The sequence below is a fragment of the Halictus rubicundus genome, chromosome 11 (assembly GCF_050948215.1).
Source record: "Halictus rubicundus isolate RS-2024b chromosome 11, iyHalRubi1_principal, whole genome shotgun sequence".
NCBI classification, from domain to species: Eukaryota; Metazoa; Arthropoda; class Insecta; order Hymenoptera; family Halictidae; genus Halictus; species Halictus rubicundus.
In genome coordinates, this window is record NC_135159.1 from 3,123,818 (window position 1) to 3,135,301 (window position 11,484).

At 41.1% G+C, this 11,484-nt stretch overlaps 4 protein-coding genes and 2 non-coding genes across 6 annotated transcripts; 3 read left to right on the forward strand and 3 right to left on the reverse strand.

The window, feature by feature from the left end:
• Window positions 1-546: 546 nt before the first annotated feature.
• Window positions 547-4,376, forward strand: Pink1 (PTEN-induced putative kinase 1). Its single transcript, XM_076796742.1, has 7 exons — window positions 547-923; window positions 1,449-1,726; window positions 1,798-2,330; window positions 2,402-2,524; window positions 2,582-2,999; window positions 3,070-3,168; window positions 3,314-4,376. Exons 1-7 carry the CDS (start codon window positions 788-790, stop codon window positions 3,566-3,568), a joined length of 1,842 nt encoding a protein of 613 aa, XP_076652857.1. The 5' UTR covers window positions 547-787; the 3' UTR covers window positions 3,569-4,376.
• Window positions 3,936-4,649, reverse strand: LOC143359081 (tubulin polymerization-promoting protein homolog). Its single transcript, XM_076796744.1, has one exon. The coding sequence runs from the start codon at window positions 4,647-4,649 to the stop codon at window positions 4,389-4,391; it is 261 nt and encodes an 86-aa protein (XP_076652859.1). The 3' UTR covers window positions 3,936-4,388.
• Window positions 4,650-4,855: 206 nt separating this feature from the next.
• Window positions 4,856-7,501, forward strand: LOC143359082 (uncharacterized). The gene is made up of 10 exons (XM_076796745.1): window positions 4,856-5,068; window positions 5,125-5,257; window positions 5,328-5,462; window positions 5,523-5,756; window positions 5,816-6,045; window positions 6,265-6,430; window positions 6,486-6,728; window positions 6,785-6,866; window positions 6,931-7,182; window positions 7,245-7,501. Exons 1-10 carry the CDS (start codon window positions 4,857-4,859, stop codon window positions 7,451-7,453), a joined length of 1,896 nt encoding a protein of 631 aa, XP_076652860.1. The 5' UTR covers window position 4,856; the 3' UTR covers window positions 7,454-7,501.
• Window positions 7,494-9,074, reverse strand: LOC143359080 (uncharacterized). Its single transcript, XM_076796743.1, has 2 exons — window positions 8,090-9,074; window positions 7,494-8,020 (listed from the first exon to the last, which is right to left on the reverse strand). The coding sequence occupies exons 1-2, from the start codon at window positions 8,993-8,995 to the stop codon at window positions 7,634-7,636; spliced, it is 1,293 nt and encodes a 430-aa protein (XP_076652858.1). The 5' UTR covers window positions 8,996-9,074; the 3' UTR covers window positions 7,494-7,633.
• Window positions 9,075-9,854: 780 nt separating this feature from the next.
• Window positions 9,855-9,926, forward strand: Trnam-cau (transfer RNA methionine (anticodon CAU)). Its single transcript has one exon. It is a non-coding gene; the product is annotated as a tRNA-Met (tRNA).
• A 1,194-nt stretch (window positions 9,927-11,120) lies between these two features.
• Trnak-cuu (transfer RNA lysine (anticodon CUU)) lies at window positions 11,121-11,193 on the reverse strand. The gene has a single exon. It is a non-coding gene; the product is annotated as a tRNA-Lys (tRNA).
• Window positions 11,194-11,484: the final 291 nt, after the last annotated feature.

An 11,484-nucleotide genomic window follows, 5' to 3' on the forward strand; every position in this document is an offset into this window, starting at 1 on the left:
ATTCGCGCGGGGCTACACCGATACCCACACAATCTTGATGGTCCAACAATGATACCGTTACGCTCGATTCCGAGACGTAAAAGCACGTAAACGGTATACATACGTATATAAGCACTTCAGAACCGGTATCTTTTTTCTCCCTTCCCAGCGATTTTTCCCGTTCATTTTGTATTGACAGACAATGCTGCGATTTGTCATAACACCGTTTTATGTACGGCAATTCTTATAAATAGACGCGATGCGTGCGGTTGGTTCAGTCATCAGATATGGAACGGGTTTTTCACGCATTCACGGCTAATTTAGCATCGGTAAAGAAATGTATGGATAAAATGGGATACGTTGATCACCCTGCATAATTTTGCAAAAATTATTTGATTGTAAAAAATGAGTGTGCGTATGACATGTGTGTGTGTACGCGAGCGGCCATTTTGGGCGCGCATGCGCAAACCCTTTCCATATCTCATCAACTGGATTTGGTACACTGATGTACACTGATATATATATGTACTATAGTATATATATATATCAGTGGTTTGGTAGGTGCCCGACAGAGTTCAGGGCGGTAGTAAACGAAACACGAACGCGTAGATTGCATTGGCGGACGCGGCCAAGTACGACAGTCACGACAGTACGAGTCCTCCGGGGGGTTGTCTACGCAGTTGTCAAGAAGAGGAACACAGCAGGAAAAACGATTCTCACGTTGGTGAAGGGCTTGCCTTCGGCGGCGAAGGCGTTTCTTCCTGGGGGAGTGGCCCGTTGGGCTTTCTCGGCCCGGAACCCCGTAGAGATGTCGATACGGACGGTAGCGCACCGTCTCTTGCAAAATGGTCGGGCCTTCCTGCACTCCGTCCGGAATACCGACTGTTTCTACGCTAATTGTCATCCAAGGATCAACCACGACAAGATACACGTTGTGCAAGTAGGTGAGTCGATCGATCCTGACATGCATTTGTCCCGAGTGACCACTCTGTCGGGGACCTTGAAACAGATAACCAAGACCTTAGGTATATCGTTTGAACACACGATATTTCGAAAAATGTGAATTTCCGTGCTATGACATCTGGCGTGGGTCACGACTGACACAAGTATCAGTCCTTACGGTTAGTTATGCAGAGGTTAAATTCGTTTGTAACAATTTAAATTTGCATAAATGTTGTTGCCAGTGGCTGGGTCGCGACTGACCCAATCATCGGTTTTTGGGGTCAGTTGTGCGAGGACTAATGCGACAACTCGCGCGCACTTTTTTACGCGTTTTTCAAATTTTTTCACGACTTGGATTACAGTGTCGTTTGTCGAGACTAGAAAAAGTTGTCAGTATTGGCGTTGCGATCGTTCTACAAGTTCTTGGTGTTTCTGTGCTCTGACAAAATTAGTGATCTCAGGAAGTTTTGCTGATTCCGTCTCGTTGAATGGTTATTAATTCTTGACTGCTGTTATATTAAAAATAGGCAAATCCCAGGGCTGCCTGCCCCAGGGTAGCAACAATGCGTCGGCCACAGGAAGACACCTTGGTTACTTGGGTGCGCATGCTAGACGACTCTTCGTTGATAATATCCTAAAAAGAGTCACCAATAGTTTAGCAGCAGACTTAAGAAGACGAGCTGCTACCAGACTTGTCTTTGGTGACTCTGCACCCTTCTTCGCTTTGGTTGGAGTATCCCTGGCATCCGGAACTGGCATATTAACAAAGGATGACGAATTGGAAGGTGTCTGCTGGGAAATTAGGGTATTTGCTTTGATTCACCTGGAACAGCACTGTGAAAGAAATATAGTTCTATCCTAAAATTATACTTTCAGGAAGCAGTATCAAAATTACGATGGAATACTCCTCAAAACGACAGAAATTACGAGGTGATTAGGGACGAAGAAAAAATTGTATCATTGGAGGATTTCGTAATTGGCCCTGCTATTGCTAAAGGATGCTCTGCTGTTGTCTATGCGACAAGATTTAAGGATTCGAATGAGAATAAAGATGAACCGAATATCGACGACAAAACCACAGATGTAACTGCATTTCCATTGGCATTAAAGATGATGTTTAATTACGACACTGAATCCAACGCGTTCTCTATTTTGAGAGCCATGTACAGGGAAACTGTACCGGCTAGAAAACATTTAAATAACGAGGAACTAGCCGAGTGGGAATCTAAGATGGCAGAAAGGAAAGCAGAGCTTCCGCCGCATCCGAACATTGTAGCAGTGTACTATGCTTTCGCTGATAGAGTACCAGCATTGCCTGGTTCCTTTAGAATGTATCCAGACGCGTTGCCTGCTCGTATCAATCCCCAAGGTTCTGGGAGAAACATGAGCTTATTCCTGCTAATGAAAAGGTATAGCACACGGTATACCGTGAGGTATACGTTTTACGAACAAATCGGACAATAAAAATTCTCTGCTGTAGGTATGACATTACGCTAAAACAATATCTAGCCGATCGTAACATGAACACCAGGGAATCGATACTGTTGTTAGCACAGTTGTTGGAGGGTGTTGCTCACATGAACGCTCACGGCATTGCACATCGGTAAGTCGATATCGGAAAGTATCAAGTATTCGGATAGTATATATTTTTTTATCACAGCGACCTGAAGAGCGACAACATTCTGCTAGACCTTTCCGAAGAAACCGACAACTGTCCGTCCCTGGTGATAACGGACTTCGGGTGTTGTCTTGCCGACAAAAGCCATGGATTGTACTTACCATACAACACCCATGACATCGACAAGGGTGGCAATGCTGCGCTGATGGCACCGGAAGTGATCACAGCCGAACCTGGTCCGTTCACCAGCATCAATTACACGAAAGCTGATCTGTGGACCATTGGTACCATTGCGTATGAGATGTTCGGTTTAAAGAATCCGTTCCATGGCAACGCTCAGGAGAAAACATCTCTGAAGAACCATAGCTACAACGAGACGGACCTCCCCGCTTTACCAAACAACGTGCCAACACTGGTATCTGCGTTAATCAAAAATATATTGTCCAGGAACTTGTACAAGGTACACCATTGTTCACGTAGACTGTTAGCTGTACTCTCTGGATTTTACGCGATTGTGTATACAATTTTAGAGACTCGATACGGAAACAGCAGCGACTGTGATGCAACTGTACTTGTGGGCACCGAGCTCATGGTTCAGAAGCGAAGGGAAATTCCCGTCCAGCAACGAGGTGAGCAACCGAAACATTATGAAAGATCTTAGACCAGTGTAAGAGTTCGTACCCGGTTTCGTAGTAAAATACAAGAGATCGAACACGAACTTTTGCACTGATCTAATAGATTTGAATATTTTTCATCGACTATTGTATTGCACAGGTGATGCAGTGGCTTCTGTGCTTAACGACGAAAGTACTTTGCGAGGGACGCAACTCCGCGCTACTGGTGTCCAATGTTCTCGATGGGGACGAAGCGGAGACAGTGATCCAGAAGAATTCCTATCATAGATCCCTCTCGACTAGATCTTGCGGGAGGCGTACTATGCCGGAATACCAATTAATAGCGAGTTTTCTCAGTAGAGTCACGCTGGGAAATATTAGAAGCGCCCTGAAATGGATACAGAAAAATATATAATTTTCTAGTAAATGTTTTACATGTTTCTCAAAGAGACAACAAGGAGAAAAAAATATTTCTCTTCTGCTCACTAAAGAAACAAATTTATTCTGTGGTTCACCATTCGACTCGAAGCGAAGAGGATGTTACATTATTTTTGTACACCCGGTTTAACCATGTTGTCGTTAACATTTCCCGAGTTGATTTCTGATTCATTTATTTTTGATACTGTGAGAAACACACAGAGAAGTCATGCTTCCAACTATGATTTGCCGTAGTCTTAGAGGTGCAGCTACCGAACAGCTTCATATGATTTCTTTTGTGATTCACGCGCTTTTTAAACCATCACTGTAAGCATATTTGTCTTAGCAATTTTATTTTATTTAGCTACAATATTTGCTTGGTAATTTATTATTGAACTGCGGGTTTATATGCAAAATCAAATTTTTCTGTACCGATCGCAAGAAATAGGAACCAAACAGAAAGTTAAATTTGTTTAATCATTTTACTATTTTAAATTTTGTTATAAAAGCATAAAATCCGCAGTCTATTTATTATTTTACAATACACGGAAAACGATCTTCAGTGTCCGTTGAAGAACGTATTTTCTCCGTGTCTTTCGTTCCTTTTGGACATCACCGTGCGATACAGCGTGTATCGATCAGCTCGTGATCGTCGGCTACTAATCTCTGTTATTTTACCGAAATCGTCAATTTGTTCTTATTCTCGAGGCTTACTTCGCGACAAATGTAAATATTAACGAAGGAAGGTGCGCGCAAGCACTGTACGAGTGTTGTTGAAGAATAAAGTTTATAGACAATAGCGTTAACTGAGCTCGACGTTAAGCGGTCCTGGGCAACCCAGACGCCTGCAGTTGCTGCTTCATATCCTCGAAATCCAGATTGCCGATCTGCGCAAGGTCTTTCAGATATATCAAGTACTCGTCGTACGATAAGGCTCTTTTGCGAAACTTGAAGAACGCGAGTCCTGTGTCGGTTGTCGTCAGCGTGACCATGTCGAGTATACGTGCGGATATCAACCATTTGTCGCTTTGCGTCAACGGTAGAAGGTGCAAGCCGTCATTGTAGGAAATTGGATCCATTTCGCAGTACGCTGTGCAATCGGAAAATTCGATCAGCGTTACTATAGTGCTCGTTATTTGTTTATGTTCAATTTACCCTGGAAGATCTCTTCCAACGGGACCACTACGGCTATCTGTTTCTTTTGGTACACCTCGAGTGTCTCCATTCTGGACAGAATGGTATTCGTTAAAATTCGCGTGAACGTCTAAAGAAATAAGAAAATCATCATGAAGTTTGGTGAAGCCGAATGTTTAGATAAAAACGGCCTCTGCAGCCAAAATTGCGATCATGAGGGCTTCAGTAAGAATATCGAACTATTAAAACCGCCGTACTTTACGCAACTGGCCAATCAAGAGTTCTTCAAATGCTTTTGCAAAGAAACTTGCACCTCGAAAAGGAGGCTGGACATGCGTGGACCCACTGTACATGAAAAAATCAAGTCAGCAAACATATTACGATCTTTGAAATTTTATATTCCTTCGGGAATAATTGCAGGAGGGTGCTCGAAGATACGGACATCCCAGCTTTGATCATTTTCTTGCAGAAATATCAGGATGTTTGTTACATTAACTTAGCGAGCAATAACATTTCGAACAATGGCTTTAGAAATTTAATTGACCATGCTCTTGTAAGTGACGAAATTTCTACGCAATGGTTCACTTTGATCCGACTACTTTTTAACACTTCTTGTACATCAGAGGTACAAGCAAATAGAGGAACTTAATCTGCAGAACAATAACATCACCGAATCAGGAACGAGATATTTGTTGAATGTGGGGCATCGCCTAGAAATTAAGAGCCTAAATTTAAACACAAATAAATTAGGCGTCAAAGTAAGTGACCTATTTATTTTTATTTTCTCTAATTGAAGTTATGCTATACAATTTTTCCAGGCATCGATACACGTGGCCAAATTTTTATTAGGTAACAAGCATCTTCTCCGGTTGAGCGTCGCAGAAGTAGATCAGACTGCCTCCAGTTTAATATACTTTATCATGGTATTGAGCCAGGATCAGATAGTCTGTAATGTGACTCTGAAATACTTAGACATAAGCCGACCGAATCCAGGATGCATGTACTACTTCGATTCTCTTCATTTTGCCAGTGTCATTGGCCACATGCTCAAAGTAACGTTGCACCATGCGTTTCTTTATTCATATATATCATTACACTCGTACATTTTCAGCACAATACTACTCTCTTGGCGTTGCATCTGCAAAAGTACAGTTTTAGTTGCCACGATATTGAAGTCATGATGTCCAATGCAATCCACAACAATACTTTGCACTCGTTGAATCTCGGCTGCAACAACATAGGCGATCATGGTGTGGACCATCTGGCAAAGTGGCTTGCAAAAAGACCGCAACTGAGAATTCTTATACTGTGTAGGAACATCATAACTGATCACGGCGCAAGGTATCGGCATTAAGGGGGGCTACATACATCTTGAAGCGTGAAAAATAGGGTCACATAAAAGAATTTTTATTTTAAGACGTGTATACATATATTTTCAAGTATACACTTTCAATACGCTGAAATTTTTAAAGAAAAATATCAAGAAATTAATCCTGTAGATATTCAATGTATTATTAGTAATAGAAAGGATAGCGAATGATTGAGAAACAATATTTTCAGATCGCTCAGTTACGCCCTTCCATTATCGAAGCTGCTATCCTTAGATATTTCCTACAACAAGATCACAGATGCCGGCATGGTGGAACTTTTATACACGCTGAAGAAAACTCCTCTGTTGCGACAATTGAAAATATTCGGCAACACGATTGGTCATCCGGTTGGCAAGGTATTCGCGCAAATGTAAAATAAAGAATAGCATTGACTCTCTTATTCTCTTGTAGATCATCAAACGAATGTTGATCTCGGAGGTATTAAACCAAGAAGACATAGACGTCAGACCGTACAGAGTTGATCATAGATGGTACCTAGCGAGATTCGAAGGCGACCGCTGCAAGAAAAAATACCGTGATATTCCTTATGGTCTTTACTCGCAAGCAAAGGTTCTGCCTATCAAACAGACACCCCGGAAACGAACACTTTACAAATGCATGTACAATAGGATAGATGAAGTCAAAGTGCAGCACGTACGTTATTAAAATCCTCCGTGATTAACAGACTATTAAAGAAGTGCTTGTTTTAGTCAGCTGTCAGAATTATGTCGAGCATGCTGATCATGGACCACCAACCAAACTGTAGATGTTGTTACTGCTTGAAGTGCGAAGGTAATGGGAGATTTATTCTTCACCTATTTTCGTTTATTTATTCATTCGATATTCTATCTTCCAGCACCGCATTATGACGATGGGTGCAGAAATTCTGATCATCCAGACTCTTGCACTTGTTGCAAGTGCAAGGGAGATGAAAGCAGCGACTGGTCCGTGGACAAAGAAATTTTGAACCGGGTTAAATCTCCTCCAGATATCATGGAGAAAATCGCATATATTTTAAAGCGCGTGAGTTCCGAAACTAGAAGAAACATCACGCGATGGATAAACATTGACGAGGATATTTTGGAAGAAGATTTGAAAGTTATTGCCGGTTAGTGTCACCAGTACCATGTATCTGAAGCAAGGATGGTAACATTAATTTTAAAATTAAAGGTCCAAGCGAAACTGATGAAGAGTCTTCCGAAGATTCATGCCCCTGCTCGTGGGCTCAATTGAGCATATCAGACTTACAAAAGTACTTGAACAAGACTTCTTCCAAGAACGTTCTGATCATACCTAGAAGCGATTCTATATTAAGAAACGTGTACAAAGGATCCAACAATGACTTCTGCGTTTCAGAAAGTAGCGCAAGTAGTTCGTAAAAGTACATGAGTTTGTGTCGAAGGTAAATAAACTGCATAATTGTTCTATATTATCGTTTTATTGGTTAATCCTTCTTCAAATACAAAAATAAAAAACGAACAATCATCACTGATATTCTATATTCAAGTATACTACGGTTCGTGATCGTATACTATCCATACTTTGATTCATCGTCGACTTTAGTTCTGTTTAGTTTCTTCCTCGATACTCTTTTTGTTGTCATCTGCTTGCTGCTTGACTTCTTCCATCTTCGCTGACGAGTCGATCTCCCTAGGCTTTTTATTGGACTGCATAAGATCGTTTATTTCGAACGCCAGCGGACTGTTATTAGCGTTCTCCGCGTTCCTGAGGGTACTAGCAAATATTGGGGACGTCATCCTGTAGGTCGTTGGATAGGTGTTGATGGAGATTCCTGAACCAAAGCTACTATCCACCAAACTTTTGGTGCTGTACTGGTTGGCTGGCACAGCGAAACTTTGGGGTACACCAGCATTCATATTGATATGGGCGTGGGTATGGCCGTGAGCATGACGATATTTTCCTTGCATGGGGCCCATGCCGTGTTCCTGTAAGTAGAGATCTGTGAGCAACAAATTCCAAAGTTGAGTAGAAAAAGAACAATCATTATTTCTTACATGCGTTACAATATGCACTCTGGCGTTGTGTGGCATCATGGTTGGAGGTCCTGCAACTTCCGACGAGTAGGGCAACACGGCCATGGGTTCCACAGCGCCTTCGCTGAACGCAGCCATGTTGTTTTGGCACGGGCATCTGGTTAGAATATTGCTGGGAAGAACAGTTGGTGAATCTTGAAAAACACTGGCCATTCGTATCTGTTCTAGCTCAGGATACATCATCATTGAGCTCGAAGGAAGAGCGAATAAATGTTCATGGTAAGATGGTGCGACTGGCAAGTATGCCAAATTTTCTTGCGGTACTGGCAGCGGTTCTGACGCTTCTTCGATACGCTCAGGTTTCAGTTGATCCTTGAGTGCCTCCTCCGGATCTGGTTTGGAGTTTGGTGCCTCTACGGAAGCTTGCGGAACGTTCTCTGTCTGAGGGACTGATGGAACAATATTCACAGATGGAACGGGTTGAGCACAAGGCTGGGGAGATGATTGAACCAGTTGGAAGGTTTGGTAAGGTGCTGCCATTTGCTGAGGCAGGACTATACTCGCCTGAGGCATTGATTGAACGTAAGAAGACTGAACGTAGGAAGGTTGAACGTAAGAAGGTCGAACGACGTTGTAACTCTGAACCGGCTGAGCAACAAGAGATTCGCTCTGAACAACCTGTTGGCTACCTTTGCAGGGAACTTGGACCGGCTGGACGGAACCTGGTTTGATCTCTACGCAGAAAGTAGCTGATTTCTTGGCCCTGTCCTTGTCCGAGCCAGTGTCTTCGATCTGAAGATCTTCCTTCTTGGACTCGAGTTTCGCATCTTCCACCAATGACTTCTTCTCCACTGCTTTAGCTGCTGGACTTGCTTTGGCCAAAGCAACCGCCAGAACCACTATTGAAAAGCACACGCTGAGACGCATCGTTGTCCGTGTATACTCTGTCACTTTTAGGATCGAATTGATGATCGGCTAATTCAATTCTGCGTTTTATAGGGTATCACATGTATGTGAACTCCACCTGGTCCTCGGGCGATTTTGAAATTCGGTGCGTGAACATCGTGTTACCTGACATCGTGGACAATGCTGACCGTGCATTTCGTAACTGCTGCGTTGTTACTGCGACATTCTTGTTATACATGAGCCAATGTACATTTTGATATTATTGTATACAAAGAAATATAAGATCATTAAACATTGTTATTACATACGTGTATAAAAGTTCCCCGAACTATGTTATCCTTTCTATGAATTATTTAATTTTATCTGTCATTTGAGTAAATGTTCATTATTGTATTGGGTCGGTGCAAAAGTTCTTGCCCTATTTCATATTAAAATACAACAAGGAATCGGGCACGAATTTTTCCACTAACTTAATATATCAGTATTTAGAATGATGATTTATTAAAGAATAGAAAGCCGAGTCTAAAATAAAATTTGCCTGAATAAATTATAGTAATAAATTAGTAGAATAATTAGTGTAGATATGGTTTATCAAATTGCACAATGTATGCAGAGAGACAGACAGTTTTTACATTCATTGTTCGTATGGCTTTCGCAATCAACCGCATTTTTTATTTTGCTGGATTCGCAGCATTGCAGCTCCGAAATGCGATTGCAACATAGCAAGCGAATTAGTTCGCACGTAGCGACGCTTTACTTTGCTTAGTCTACACATTTTTTCTACAATGATGTTCCAATAATTTCACGAGTATGTATGGTGAATCATTTTTTTTATTTATGATAGAAAAAAGACAAATTTATTGCTAGAGAAAACACAAGTAGCAGAGTGGCGCAGTGGAAGCGTGCTGGGCCCATAACCCAGAGGTCCGTGGATCGAAACCACGCTCTGCTAAGGTGATTGAGGATTTCTCAATTTCATTACTTTTTTTCAATGCTCTCGGCTTTTTTTATGTACAGAACATTACATACATTGAAGAAAACTATTGAAGTGATTTTAATGTTAATGAAATTATTTGTAAATGTGATCGACCTTATGCTTCAGAAATGTCTACGCAAATCTCAATTTCTTTATTAACCTTTTAGTGCACTAGCCTGAAAATGATCTTTTTCCGCGTGCACGTAAGATCTACAGTTTTGGTTTTCTATATAAATACAACCGAATATATTCGTTAGACAGTGTTGCACTTATTTCCTCTCACCCGAAAAAGTTAAGCGAAGTATACTTCCACCTATAGGTGCAATTACCTTAGTCTTTTTTGCATAAAACAACATTTTTTGTTTTTTTTTTCAAGATTTGTTAATGTTCTTTTGTATTTGAAGGAAATAGAGAGTAAAAAAATTGGTGGAAAAACGACCGCTTTGAATTTTTAATTGGTGCGTTAAGGACAATAAAATCGTCATTCTTTAGCGGATGCTGAGCGTGGGGAGGAAGAAAAGAAATTTTCAGACGCGGAAATTCTAGCTTTTCCAAGTGCGTACCATAGTCAGATTGTCAGAAGCCTGGCTTGGCCGTAAAGTCCTTGGCAGTGACGTCTTCCAGATGCGTTATTTCGAAGGAAGAAACTTTTACCATGCACTCGAGGGAAGGGGAATTTCCCCCCGGTAGAAAGGTTCCTAAGCCAAGCACTCAGAAAACTTGCAACCGTCGTAGCGAACACATCGGTCTTCGTTCGGCATGGTCGTGTGTTATGTTGTTCACGTGTTGACATTGTGGTTATTATTGTTAGCATTTTCTCGTTGTCTTATTATTATTAAACTCATTTAACACTTTGACTGCCAAACTAGAAACCTCAAAAATTCCATATAATCAAGGTATTATTTAATGAAATAAAAATCGGAAAAAAATAAATGTATGATATTGACTAGTCCTCCAACTTTCTTACATTTTACTGATCCTAACCAAATTTGGTACAATGAATGTATTAACGTAAAAATTCATTTTAAAACTTGGACAAATAATTCCGTCACCCACATGTGGGTGACATGGCAGTCAACGTGTTAATAATAACAAGACCGCACTTGTAATCTTATTTGCTACGGTATTATAGTAAATATTAACTTTCGGAAAAGCAAATAAAAAAAATTTCGCCCAACGTGGGGCTCGAACCCACGACCCTGAGATTAAGAGTCTCATGCTCTACCGACTGAGCTAGCCGGGCCACGTTATACGGATTTTGTCATCCTGTAAAAATTATCCCAGGTTACCTTAATAGGTTCTTCTAATTGTTGAATATTATCGTACTGTTTTTCATTCTTATACAATACAACTCGTGCGAGTTCTCCCCAACCATTTTCAATAATATTCAGGTCCGGGGAGCGTGCGGGCCATGGCATAACTGATACATTTTCTCTTTGAAAAAATTGTTCTACGACTTTAACTTGGTGAATGACAGCATTGTCATGCTGAAAAATAAATTTACCTTTGGTAATTCGTTGTGCATGTTTGTTAA

Bases quoted from the DNA above. Each gene is read 5' to 3' on its own strand.
- Pink1 (XM_076796742.1), top strand. From the start codon at position 788: ATGTCGATACGGACGGTAGCGCACCGTCTCTTGCAAAATGGTCGGGCC. The intron at 2,525-2,581 runs GTAAGTCGATAT...TTTTTATCACAG, and splicing joins GCTCACGGCATTGCACATCG to CGACCTGAAGAGCGACAACA. The intron at 3,169-3,313 runs GTGAGCAACCGA...TGTATTGCACAG, and splicing joins AATTCCCGTCCAGCAACGAG to GTGATGCAGTGGCTTCTGTG.
- LOC143359081 (XM_076796744.1), bottom strand. From the start codon at position 4,649: ATGGATCCAATTTCCTACAATGACGGCTTGCACCTTCTACCGTTGACG.
- LOC143359082 (XM_076796745.1), top strand. From the start codon at position 4,857: ATGAAGTTTGGTGAAGCCGAATGTTTAGATAAAAACGGCCTCTGCAGC. The intron at 5,463-5,522 runs GTAAGTGACCTA...CAATTTTTCCAG, and splicing joins CAAATAAATTAGGCGTCAAA to GCATCGATACACGTGGCCAA. The intron at 7,183-7,244 runs GTTAGTGTCACC...TTAAAATTAAAG, and splicing joins AGATTTGAAAGTTATTGCCG to GTCCAAGCGAAACTGATGAA.
- LOC143359080 (XM_076796743.1), bottom strand. From the start codon at position 8,995: ATGCGTCTCAGCGTGTGCTTTTCAATAGTGGTTCTGGCGGTTGCTTTG. The intron at 8,021-8,089 runs GTAAGAAATAAT...CTCTACTTACAG, and splicing joins GAGTGCATATTGTAACGCAT to GAACACGGCATGGGCCCCAT.